This window comes from Hibiscus syriacus, unplaced genomic scaffold (assembly GCF_006381635.1).
Source record: "Hibiscus syriacus cultivar Baekdansim isolate YM2019G1 unplaced genomic scaffold, ASM638163v2 tig00110294_pilon, whole genome shotgun sequence".
Classification (NCBI taxonomy): domain Eukaryota; kingdom Viridiplantae; phylum Streptophyta; class Magnoliopsida; order Malvales; family Malvaceae; genus Hibiscus; species Hibiscus syriacus.
The window spans coordinates 232,152-244,615 of record NW_024062666.1 but is presented as its reverse complement, the minus strand read 5'-3'; the positions used below and the strand labels follow the sequence as shown (position 1 = coordinate 244,615).

Below are 12,464 nucleotides of genomic sequence, written 5' to 3'. Positions count from 1 at the left end.
CTATAATTTTTTTGCAGATTCTTTCTTTCCATTAATTCATTGACTCTTTTATACTCTAATCAATATTTTATTCTCAAAATATCTTCTTTAAAAAATAATATTACAAATATATTTTATAATTTTAGATGATATTTAATTTGTTAAATAACATTACAATGTGAAAAAGAAAATGAAAAAATATATATATGTCTAACTTGTATGACTAGAGAAATTTGACAAATTAGGACCAATCTGTAGCATAATATTATAAAGGCATAATGTCAAAATTAACCTCTAATATTTACTAAAATAATTATTTTGGGTTGTATTCCTTTTTAGAGCATTTTGCCTCCCCTTTTTCATTTTAGGGTAAAAAACCCCTAATGTTTGACCAAGTAGTTACTTTGATCTTTATTCTTTTTTTATATTATTTTGACCCTCAACATTTTATTTTAGGAATAAAAAGCTCTTATTCGGAGTGTTAACAATTTGTTAACTAATGATTTTCATCCATTGAGGGGTCTTTCCCCCCCCCCAAAGTGAACCGTTGGAGTGAAATGTTTAAAAAATAAATAAATAGGGACCAAAATAACTATTTAGTTGAATATTTGGGGTCTTTTTTGACATTATGCTTATTATAAATAATTACAGTTAATTTGAACAAAAACTTGAACAAATTCATTTAAAATTTAAAATAAAATTTGAATATAAAGATAAGATTCATCGATTGAACTAACTCAATTTTTTTTATCTTGAATCCACTCGATTTAACATTCACCCTTAAGGGTGTGTTTGGTTGGGGGAATGTGAGATTCTCATGGGAATGAAATCCGCATTTCCCCGTTTGGTTGGCCATAAATGTCATTCCCGGGAATCTTACATTACCAATAGTGGATTTTTTAGGTTATATTACCAGGAATGTCATTACATCCATTTTCTTAGGTATTGTTGGATTATCGGTATTTTGGACTAAAATGCCCTTAATTTTTTCTTTCTTTCAAAAATATCATTATTCTGTCATTGAATAATAAAAATTCTATGAAGGTTAAATTACAAATTTATCCTTAAACTATTTTAGATTTACAAAAAAATTCTATAATTAAAATTTTATATGAAATTCAGGGGTTAAAATAAAATTTTACCCTTTCATTAAACCTTTTTATATTTTCAATTTTGAAAAAAAAATATAAATTATATAAATTTAATTTTTTAAAGAAAATATATAAATATTTTCTAACATGTTAAAAAAACAAATATATAAATAGTATTGTCAGTTTCCTCATCAAATTTCTTATTCAGCTATTGTACATTAGATTAGGTTTTAGTGACTGATCCATCTACTCTTGAATCCTGATAGTGACTGTGAATCCACAAAATTAGAAAATAAAACAAAAAGGTTAGGTACGTGATAGTAGTATTGATTATTGCCTTTATATTAAATCCGTATCTTACTATAAAAAAGAAGGAAAACTTGAAGTAAAAGACAGGTCCCCCATTGGAGTTAACTCAACCACAAACCCTTTCCTCTCTGCTGGAGCAATAATACATTTCTTTTCTTTTGTCATCTCCGTTTCCAAGATTTGGTTTCTTGTTCTTGTGTTTCTCAAATTTTGTAGCAATGACGCCGATGGGAATTCTCGGTATTCTGTTTCTGCTTCTTGCACTATACTGCGGGACCGACCCTTTTAAGCACAGTGCAATCTATGAGTTCCCTGACTTTGAGGCTTACAAGGTGGATATGCCTCCATGGGAACAGGTTCCAACTGTTAGGGACCAATATGATTTTCTTCAGAAATCAGAGATTAAGTTCTTGAATCAGGTTCAAGGCCCTGAGAGCATCGCATTTGACGCTCTGGGGCGCGGTCCTTACACTAGTGTTGCTGATGGTCGGATAGTCTTCTGGGATGGTGAGAAGTGGAACGATTTTGCTCATACTTCCACCAATAGGTGAATTTTCCAACTTGTTTCTAATGGAGTTTATGTTTCCTTTTTGTTGCAGAATTGGCTTATTTTACATAGTTTATCTTAGTTATTGGGGTTTTCTTGATAATTTATATTAGTTGTTGGGGTTTTCTTGGAAATTCTCTCCTATTTCAAGCAGTTTTTTCAGCACTTGCGGTCAAAATATTTTACCATTTTTAATTTTGAGCTCAGGTCAGGACTATGTGAGCCAAAGCCATCACCATTGAGTTACCTGCCAAATGAGCATATCTGCGGCCGACCTTTGGGACTCCGATTCGATAAGAAAACTGGTGATTTGTATATTGCCGATGCATATTTCGGGTTGATGAAGGTCGTTCCGGAAGGCGGATTAGCAACATCACTTGTAACCGAGGCAGATGGGGTGCCCCTCAGGTTTACCAATGACCTTGACATTGATGATGAAGGAAACATATATTTTACTGATAGCAGCACCAAATACCAAAGAAGGTAGGTTTCTGATGATAAGTTTTGAGACAAAAACTATTATTATATTATATCACATCACTATTTTCATTAAGTCAACAATCAAACAACTATTATACTGACACGTTAACATTTCAGGAACTTCATGCTGCTAATTTTTTCATGTGAGAATAGTGGGAGGCTTATCAAGTATAATCCACACACAAAGGAAACCACTATCCTTATGACAAATCTCCAATTTCCTAATGGTGTATCCTTAAGCAAAGATGGTTCTTTTCTTGTAGTTTGTGAAGGATGTTCTGGCAGGTGAGCTTTGCTTCTAAATTACTCTAAGACCAACTATTCCTATGTAATGGTTTGATATCTGTACAGATTACTCAAATACTGGTTGAAAGGTGAGAAATCAGGGACTTCAGAGGTATTTGCCATCTTACCAGGATTTCCCGACAACATCCGCACAAACGAAAACGGTGAATTTTGGGTCGCAATTCACTCTCGGAGGTCCATGTACTCTCATATATTAGGATTACACCCGCAACTTAGAACATTCATTCTCAAGCTCCCCATCTCAATAAAGGTTCAACGCCTGCTTCACCTGAGGGGTAAGCCGCTGGGACAAGCTGTGAAATACGGTCCGGATGGAAAGCTTTTACGAGTTCTAGAGGACAGCGAAGGGAAGGTCGTGAAAGCCGTTAGCGAAGTCGATGAGAGAGACGGAAAGCTGTGGCTAGGTAGTGTTCTAATGCCGTTTATTGCAGTTTATGATTTGGATTAGCTTTGGCATTCTGAATGTTGCTTTGTTTGTCATTGAAAAGTAGAAATGTTTCGACCGAGCAACTGTGGTATACATCTTGTAGGTGTGTACTTCTCATTGGTATGGTATTATAAATAAGTAGTATTGCCAAAAAAAAATTCTAATATAATTTTTTAAATTCATGTATGTCATAAAATCATGCGTTCGTACTTACTTTCAATAACGAATTGAGCTAAAGACACATTTTGTACCTCCTACATCCATCACCAAAACTTACAAGAAACAAGCTATAGTTTCTTCGTCTAAACTATTGTTTAAACATGGGGATCCAATTTGTGTTTTTCAGTCCAACAGCCTACAGTTATCAGAGAATGTTATAGTATTGCTTTCAAAAAGATTTAGTAAAGTTGTTGACACTGCCAAAGATTATGATTATTTGGAACCTAGACCATTCTAAGCGGGATAAATCGAGCAGTGTCAGGTGCGATCACATCCTTGATAATTTTAAATTTTAATATAGTTTAGGTATTTTTTGTATTTTTCGGGCATAATATCAAAATTAACCCCTAATGTTTACTAAAATGATCATTTTGGATCCTATTCTCTTTTTTTTTTTGAGATTTTGGTCCCCCAATATTTACTAAAATGGTCATTTTGGGTACTATTCTTTTTTAAAGCATTGTAATCCTCAACGTTTCATTTTAAGGCAAAAAAAACTCCAATGTTTGATCAAATAATCACTTTGACATTTATTCTTTTTTTCCCTAAATCATTTTGACCCTTGACCCTCTTTATGGTAAAAAACTCATAGTTTAGAGTTTTAACAGTTTGTTAACTAACAATTTTCATTTATGGAGGGACATTTTAGCCCTAAAATGAAACGTTTGGTTAAAATACTCTTAAAAAAGAATAGAAGTCAAAATGATTATTTAGTCAAACGTTAAAAAGATCTTTTTGACATTATGCCTATTTTTTTTTTGTATTGATAATCTAATTTTTTATCCTTAAATTTCTAATATAAATTCTTAAATTCGTATATCTTAATATAAAATCTTGTATACGGCTATGATTTTATGTATACTACTTTGCCTTGTTATTATATTCCTAAAAAAAAGAACCCAAAAAAGAATTACCATTTCCAGCACATCCATCACATGGGACAGGATCACCCCTGAAAACCCAACCAAATATAATCCATAAATTCCAAGTTTCCGACATATATAAACAAAGCGTAAAAAAATATGAAATTTTACCTTAGGCCAAGAAAGAGGGAGAGGGCAATGCCAGCCAAAACACTGATGGGAGCTAGGGGTATAAACGAGACGAGCTGAGTCAAGTTTGAGTATTGTTGAGTTCGATTCGATTTGGGAAATTCTAAAATTAAGTTCGTTTTGATTCGAAAACTCGTGAATTTAAAATTGTTGAGTTCGACTTGAACTCAAAATAAAAAATTTAAACTTGAATCAACTCGAAAACTTGTGAGCTTAAAATTTTTCAAGCTCCACTCGAAATTGAAAATTGAAACTGAACTTGAACTTAAACCTGAACTTGAACTTGAACCTGAACATTAAATACATGAAAGTCTTATATTGTATTTTTTAATATATGTATATATATATATGTTAATATTATAATAATTTAATTAAAAATCTCAAAATTTTAATATATTATTTTTTTTCAAGTTGCTCATGGGTTTTTCGAGTTAAGTATCAAGTAACTCGCTTTGACTTGTTAAAAACTTGAGTAGAGTTCGAGCTCAAGTTGAGTCCATTTGATTTGAGTGTTTATCAAACTTTAAATAAATCAATCTCGAATAACTCGTAATCTATTTGTCTCGTTTACTGCCACATTACCGCCTTACTGGTGGCAAGAAAAGTTTGGGTATCTAAGGGCTTATGAAAGCCGGTGAACAACACAAGAGGGTGAAGAATCAGCCCAATTGTGGGTTGATATAAGCTTCCTCCGTTTAAAATTGTGAGAACAGTAGTGTGGGAATTTTGTACTTTGTTAGGGACAAGGATTGACAACAGGTGAAAAAATCGTCTCTTAAAATTTTAAAATTCTCTTATATTTTAAATGTTTTATATATTTTAAAATTTTACAAGTTGGCAATCTGTCTCATTATTTGTCCTTCATTGCCACATTTATTTACTTTGCTTATCATCTCTCTTCAATTACCAAGTTTTGTAGGTATTAGTTTTTTATGTTCGAAATAGTTGCCTAGTGATTTTCTTTTCCGGGAAAATCTGGGGTTCCTGAGAGGTTTAACATACATTTAGTAGTGCATGTGGAATAATTGCCTAGTTATTATTAGTACAATAAAAGTACAAATATTTTAGAACTTGAGATCTGTCCGTATGAAAATAAGCAAACATTCCACTACATCGTACGTCGACAGTCATCCACACATGTACTTGATAGCTTAGATATCGGAAACCGAAGATCCAGAAGTGCCGAAACCGATTTTGAAATCAAAGGAAATGCAGGTTAACTGTGGGATTCCATCGCCTGATATTGTCATCTTAAGTGTGTAGGAACCCTGCAAAAGCCATACAAAGTAAATGAGTCCTGAAAAATCCAAATTAAGAGTTCTAGAGTTTGAAACCGGTGCATGGGATTTCGCTTTCCATTTGTACTCCCCACTCTAGAAAGAGCAAATCTAGGTTCTGATCTCTACAGATAGTTAAGAACCATGTTGGTTTAAATATGCAACCAAATGGTGCATCAACACTTTCAGGGCACATGAAAATATATGAAGAAACAAGCGAAATGCAGGAAAAATAAATATGTGCAAAGACAGATAAATTGAAACTTTGAAAGCACGTCAGGCATGGATGTGTTTCAGATCAGCAGTGGGATGCTGAAGGGCACAATGTGAGTTCAGATCAAATTCCCCCCTCCCCAAAAAAAAGGAAAAAAGGCCTCGGGAAACATGATGTTGTCGCTCAAAGGTCTCTAAGATAATCATCGACATGAGACGTCCACATCAAACAGGAAAGGATTAAAATACAAACCCGGTAGCACAATCTGAAATAGAAACAAGCTACTATTTCTTCTATTTCTTACTTGAAGGAGAAAAGAAAATCGGTATGATCATATAGATATATGAATGTATCTGGTTCGAAATTAACCATAGAAATGGAATTAAATGACGCAACCATCCATTTGATGACAACATCTAAATGGTTAGGAATTGACGAAGGAACTCACATAAATGTCAAACAAAGGTGTCTATGAGATTTCTTATAGTGTCTGCATGAGACTTGAGGACAATGAGTCGTTAATAAATATCTTTGAGACCACTTTGTATTATGCCTTAAACATCCAAGAAGAACCAAACTAAGATACACTTTCACTTCTTTTTCTATTTCGAACAACAAAAAGAAACGCGACTGTTTCATTTTATAAAAGATAACAAAAATGCTGATATAAAGATTCAAGTGGGACCTTACAAAGTGAGATACTAGATCAATCATGAAGCACTGCAACCAAGCAATGCTTTATTTAACTGAATATGTCAGACGATAGGCTAATTAAACATTTCAATGTTCAAGTCAATTTATAAGGGCACCTCACAGGTAGTATAATCCTATAAATATTCTCAAAATAAAAAAAGTTAACGCTATTAGTGAAACTTACTGGTGGAGTAAATCCAGGTAGAACTTGATTGTGAGAGAGTACAAAGTTGCCGACAGAAACAGGACAGGTTGTTTCCTGACAAAGAGAATGAGTTTCTTGATGGATATGTACCCCAAAGTAGGAAACATCAATCACCGCTTTGCCTCCAGATATTGCTTGACCTACAAAATAATACACACTCATGAAATGCCACAATAGGCTCTGTGAACCATGGACATAAAAACATGGAGCAATTTTTAGATACATATACAGATGTGGTACTGTATAAATAAAGGCATTCGATGACATGGACCAAGAAGTTCCAGGACGTCAAGAATTCATGTCTAAGCTATTAAATCCGAAATATATTTTTTATTCAAAAAGAAAAAGATTTAGAAGAAATGGTTTTGCCATCAAAACACAGCACCAGTCTAGCAATCTGGATTTAACTTTGTAACCAACAGCATATCCACCAAGATTTGAAATATATTTGCCTAAGAAATCAGATACCGATGTAAGGTTCTAAATCAAAAGGAACACTGAGAAGAATTAGCTTTCATGATACGGGTCTAGGGTTATGCTGGTTGTAACATCCCAAAAGCCGGGTCAGTGACTAAAATGTAAAATTTGGAAACTTTGTTCTCAATTCCGAAATAAGCTAAAAGTTCAGGGACTTAAGTAAAGGATTTTGGATTAAATAGTAAAGATGGATTAACTAAAGGGGTAAAATGGTCTTTTCGTAGGAAAGATTTTTATCCTCCCTTTTTGAGTAATATAAAAGGGTAAAGATCTTCATGCCTGGGAGAGCAAGGCAAAGGTGAGAGTTTTATTAGTTGATTATTATTTGAATTTTAAGTTTGGTTTTGATCTTTAGTTGATGGATAAACCTAAGTAAAGCTTGGGTTACGGTAAAATCAAAGAATGGAGGGGTTAAGAGAGATTAAAGATTTGGAGTTTATATATGAAATTTTGGAAAAGAATTGATAAGTAGAATTTGAAGTTAAATTTGACTTGTCAATAGTTAAATTAAGAGATTTGGAGTGATAGAAAGGAATTTAGAACATGTTGAAATTCGAGTATGATTATTGAATTTCAAAAGAGGAAAGGTTTTTGAGAATTAAGATGGGGTAAATGAGTACAAATGGGCTTAAGTATGTGTGTTTGAGTTTAGTATATAAAAGAGGTTGAAATAGGAAGTGTTTAAGTTGAAATGAAGTATTTTTCGTGCTGAAAATGTAATTCTGGGCTAGGGGAATCGGTACCCATTCAAGGGGAACCGATACCCCTTCAAGCGAATAAAAATTTCCAGAATGTCATGGGGGAACTGATACCCCCACAGGAGGGAACCGATTCCCCTAAAGGAAAATTGTAAATATTGGTTTAATAAGTTCGTTTAAGTTGCTAGTATCAAATTACAAGGTGTAGGTATCTTGATAATTGCCTTAAAATGTATAATTATGTAGATTCAGAGCCTAAACGAGTTCCGGAATCATTGACAAGTAAGATCGATAAAAAGGGAAGATAAGAGATTGGAATGGACTAGTGAGGTCAGGTGAGTGCATATTAGTAATATATGATGTTAAATGGAAAAAAGACTTGCGACAAGTCTATTTTCCATAGTAAAATGCATGAATTCATAAATAGAAGTATATATGTGTATGATTTATATGTGTTGACATGTTATTGTATATATGTATTATATGGTTGATGTGAATATGTGCTATGTTATGATGATATAAATCATATGATATGATAATAAATTATATGAATATAAAAGATAAGTTATGTGATAAGATCTTTGATATATGCATATATATATAAATGAAATATTACTACGTCAATACATGCTATGAGATAATTTAAGTAATAATATGAGAATATGGTAAAAGTGAGTTTATGAGAAAGGATATGAACTAAGTAAGCAAAAGTTACATAAATAATATATTAACTAGGAGACTTGAACTTCAGTGATACTATGAGCATATAAGATAAGATAGAGGAGAAAGATTCATATGCTTAAATAAAATTATGATACATTAATTGTATAATAGAAGCTATGGAGTGATATGAAATGATTATAACAGTTGTACGGAATTGAATTAAGTAAATAGATTAAATTGTATATAAAAGAAATAATAGAAGTAATATATTCAGGTTTATAAGTATAATGTAGGTTAGGTAATGCAAGTGCATACCAAGAAATACATAATAAGGTAGATGATATGATGTAAATTATATTATGAATTAGTGATATAGGAATGAGATATAAATATGCAATAAAACTTATGTGTTATATGATAAATATGAACATATGAGAATAAGAGATTAGATAAGTGACTTGGTGATAGAAGCTATATGACCATGGATTAGGTAAATATGAATAATTTAAGTGATATGTAACTATGAGTATTTGAGTATGTATCCATGTGAGGTGATTCATGAGGTTATATGAAATATTATACTATATGACTATGTGAGTATATAAAAAAGAATATAGGTACATTCAAGTTATATAGAAAGGAGTTGTGTAACCATGCCTGATATGTATTACATGTATGGGAATATAAGAGAATAAAACATAAACTATATAAAAAGATATGATTCATGTAATGTGAACCATGTGAACATATGAGAAAGTGTATAAGTTATAGGTACTACATGATATATGTGATTTTACAAGAAATGACATGAGCTATGTGATTACATGATTATAAGAGATCAGGCATGTGATAAAAGATAATTAATATGCATGTGTGAATATGAAATGATATAAATGACAATGTCCATGTTGTGTGTCATGAGAGCTAGGGGTATAGTTGGCATGCCAAAAGTCGAGGGTCTACGCGGTCTTTCGGTATATATATATATTCTTTGGAACATGTTTGAAGTCTTGTGAGACACATACTTGATCCCGAGTATATGTATATGATTCTTAAGGAATGATATGTGGTCCTTATGGACATTATTATATGGCACTACGGTGCAATTCTACGCGGCACTACGGTGCAATTCTACGTGGCACTTCGGTGCATTTATATGAGCTGTGGTGACAGCATTAGTGCACAACCTCCATAGACTCACATATCTATAGTTCTCACATATATACATGGGCTAATCAAGAGATATAAATAAATATATGTTAGTGATATGATAAATGTTATTGAAATGATATGACGTTGTGTGTATAGTGTTTGATTGAAAAGGTTAAGCATAAAAGTATGTGATTACATGATAAACTGCTAATGATGATTTATGTGTATGTATGTATTTATTGTTAATTAATCTGATATGATTGTACATGATACGAGGAAATCATGTAATTTGGTATAGCATGATAGAACATAGCATGCATGTATTGATATATGTTATAAAGTGCATTATAAGTTTTTATGCCTTACTAAGTCATTGATTTAGCGTGTGATTGTTTCACACGTAGGTTACAGAAGCTAGAAGAGAAGCGAAGAAGAGTAAGACAGGTCAGCATCTTCCTTACAAAATTTCAGATCAGAAAATAGATGATTTAAATGGTTTTGGTTATTTTGAATATAGATGGTATGTACTAATTGATTGAGTTAAATATGCTCTGATCGATTTTGGTTTTTGTGGTCAATTTATGGAAATAAACCACTTTTACTTTAATGAAAGTTTTAAATTTTCTTGAATTTTTGTCAAGAGTCAAAGTTTGAAAAGTAAATGTGACACCTCAGACTCGGATCCGGGTCGGATACGGGTTTGGGGTGTTACACTGGTACTCTCAACTGCCAGAGAACATTTTAAGGGTTTTATGGTCATGCCGGTACAGTTCATATGGAGGGTTGAAGGTTGATTCTTAATTAAGCTTCGTGTTTAACCTCCCAGAGATTCAGCCTATGTTTAGGATAGTTTTGTACCACCCTAAAGAAGGTTCCTACATACCGGAGATCCAAACCAGTAAACTAATTATGTTTCTTCCATAAAGCAACTCTTATTCCACAAACATACAATCCTTAGACTCATATATTATAGAAATCTCTGATGCTTGGCTTGATACAATACTAACTGAATAATTAAACCCTTTGATCCAGCTATTCATGTTTTACTTAATCTGAAAAAGATTCGGCATCTAAAGTTCAACAGGATTGAATCCTTAGAAAATATGAAGTGATTTCGTTGATTTCTAAAGTTCAACACCCTACCCTCTTCTTTTTAATAATTAAATGTTAACCACCAAACATGAAATCAAACTCAAAGCAAGAACCATTAGAAAAATTGCAAGAAGGGAAAGTTTACCGGTAGAAGCTGAGATGGTGAAGGTAGCTGGCTTGCCTCTAGCCACAGGATTAGGTGAAATTTCGATTCCACTGACTTTCACAACATAATTACCTTCCTTGTCTGCATTCATTTGGATCCAGGAATTGATCATGCATATATCAGAGAACGAGAAGCAAAGCAATTGAACAAATAAAAAGAAAACACTGTAGAGCAATTAAGAATCTATGGAATAACATATATAAGATCCCCAGTAGATACTCGAGGAAAAATGAAAGTACCCCAACAATAAGCTAATAGAAAGAAAGAAGAAAACTGACCGCAATATTTGAAATCGGTGGCCTGAAGAAAAGGCAAGAAAAGCAAAGAAATAGCTAAAAGGGTGAGCTTGAATTGAGGTGCTACAGTGTCCATGGCAGGATTACTTGCAAGAGGAGTGTTTGTGTTGGACTTAAAAAGATTGCAAATTTACTCGACAGAGAGAGAGAGAGAATAATTGATCTGTAAATATTATTTATTGACACTGCAAAATTATCAGTGTCTGGCCAAAACCCAGAATCTGGTGACCCATGTTCATTGAATAATAAATAAATAAATAAAACCAGTTACATGGGCTGATTCTGGATCTGGGTCTAGGCCTGCAGCTTCCTTTGATAAAATCACGAGAAAACTGAAAGGTATTACCATCGCCCAAAGCTCAAAGGTAAAGAAACTTCCACTTGATTTAGTCTGAATTGGGGAGGATTCTACTTGACCTAAACTCGAATCAATTTGTAAGGTCGAAAGCTTAATATGACCTATCTAAATTAAATATATATAATTTATTTTTACTAGATAAGATAAGAACTTATTAAAAATAACATAAAGATAAATATTATTATAATTATACCTAAATATATAAAAGATAATTATAATATTATATCAAGTCGAATCAAATTTTTCATCTTAAATCTTATTTGACCCACACCCTCTAAAAAGAATTGATACCCTAAATCTGAATTTAAGAAAAAAACTACCCCAATCAAATCAGATGAAAATTTATTTTAAAATACCTTATTAAATTGTAAAAATCGTACTTTTTTAATATTTATTACATAAATGTTGAAATTTATAGTATTTTAGTAAATAAATAAATTTTATATCTTCATTCTCAAATAACTGAATTGAATTTTATAAAGGATAATAAATTATTAGGTTTATATTTTTAACAAAGTGATAAGAAAAAGAAAGAAGGACGCTTTTCTTCTTACTAATTTATGTTATTTAAGCGTAAATTTGACTAAAATGATACAAAAAAAAAGTATATAGTAAAGTTGAACTTTTTTATTACAAGCTGAATGTAATAGACAAAATGTAATATAATAGGCAATATTTAAGTTTTCTTCAATTTTATTAGTAGTAGTAGTAGTTGAAATACTACTTAAATATTTCTAAGAATTAGAAATTTTTATTCATTAGG

The 12,464-nt window shown here is 32.1% G+C and overlaps 2 protein-coding genes and 1 long non-coding RNA gene across 4 annotated transcripts; 1 reads left to right on the top strand and 2 right to left on the bottom strand.

The window, feature by feature from the left end:
- Positions 1-1,505: 1,505 nt before the first annotated feature.
- LOC120116390 (protein STRICTOSIDINE SYNTHASE-LIKE 3-like) lies at positions 1,506-3,223 on the top strand. The gene is made up of 4 exons (XM_039136897.1): positions 1,506-1,926; positions 2,134-2,409; positions 2,524-2,691; positions 2,758-3,223. The coding sequence occupies exons 1-4, from the start codon at positions 1,598-1,600 to the stop codon at positions 3,158-3,160; spliced, it is 1,176 nt and encodes a 391-aa protein (XP_038992828.1). The 5' UTR covers positions 1,506-1,597; the 3' UTR covers positions 3,161-3,223.
- A 145-nt stretch (positions 3,224-3,368) lies between these two features.
- Positions 3,369-4,429, bottom strand: LOC120116417. The gene is made up of 3 exons (XR_005515546.1): positions 4,393-4,429; positions 4,273-4,310; positions 3,369-3,393 (listed from the first exon to the last, which is right to left on the bottom strand). It is a non-coding gene; the product is annotated as an uncharacterized LOC120116417 (long non-coding RNA).
- Positions 4,430-5,412: 983 nt separating this feature from the next.
- Positions 5,413-11,489, bottom strand: LOC120116389 (putative phosphatidylglycerol/phosphatidylinositol transfer protein DDB_G0282179). Of its 2 annotated transcripts, none has more exons than XM_039136895.1 (4): positions 11,326-11,480; positions 11,027-11,128; positions 6,779-6,939; positions 5,413-5,678 (listed from the first exon to the last, which is right to left on the bottom strand). In XM_039136895.1, the coding sequence occupies exons 1-4, from the start codon at positions 11,417-11,419 to the stop codon at positions 5,562-5,564; spliced, it is 474 nt and encodes a 157-aa protein (XP_038992826.1). In that variant the 5' UTR covers positions 11,420-11,480; the 3' UTR covers positions 5,413-5,561. The 2 variants fall into 2 exon arrangements, with proteins under 2 accessions (XP_038992826.1, XP_038992827.1); XM_039136896.1 differs by lacking the exon at positions 5,413-5,678 and adding an exon at positions 6,193-6,559 and having other exon boundaries at positions 6,667-6,939; positions 11,326-11,489.
- Between the last annotated feature and the right edge of the window lie 975 nt (positions 11,490-12,464).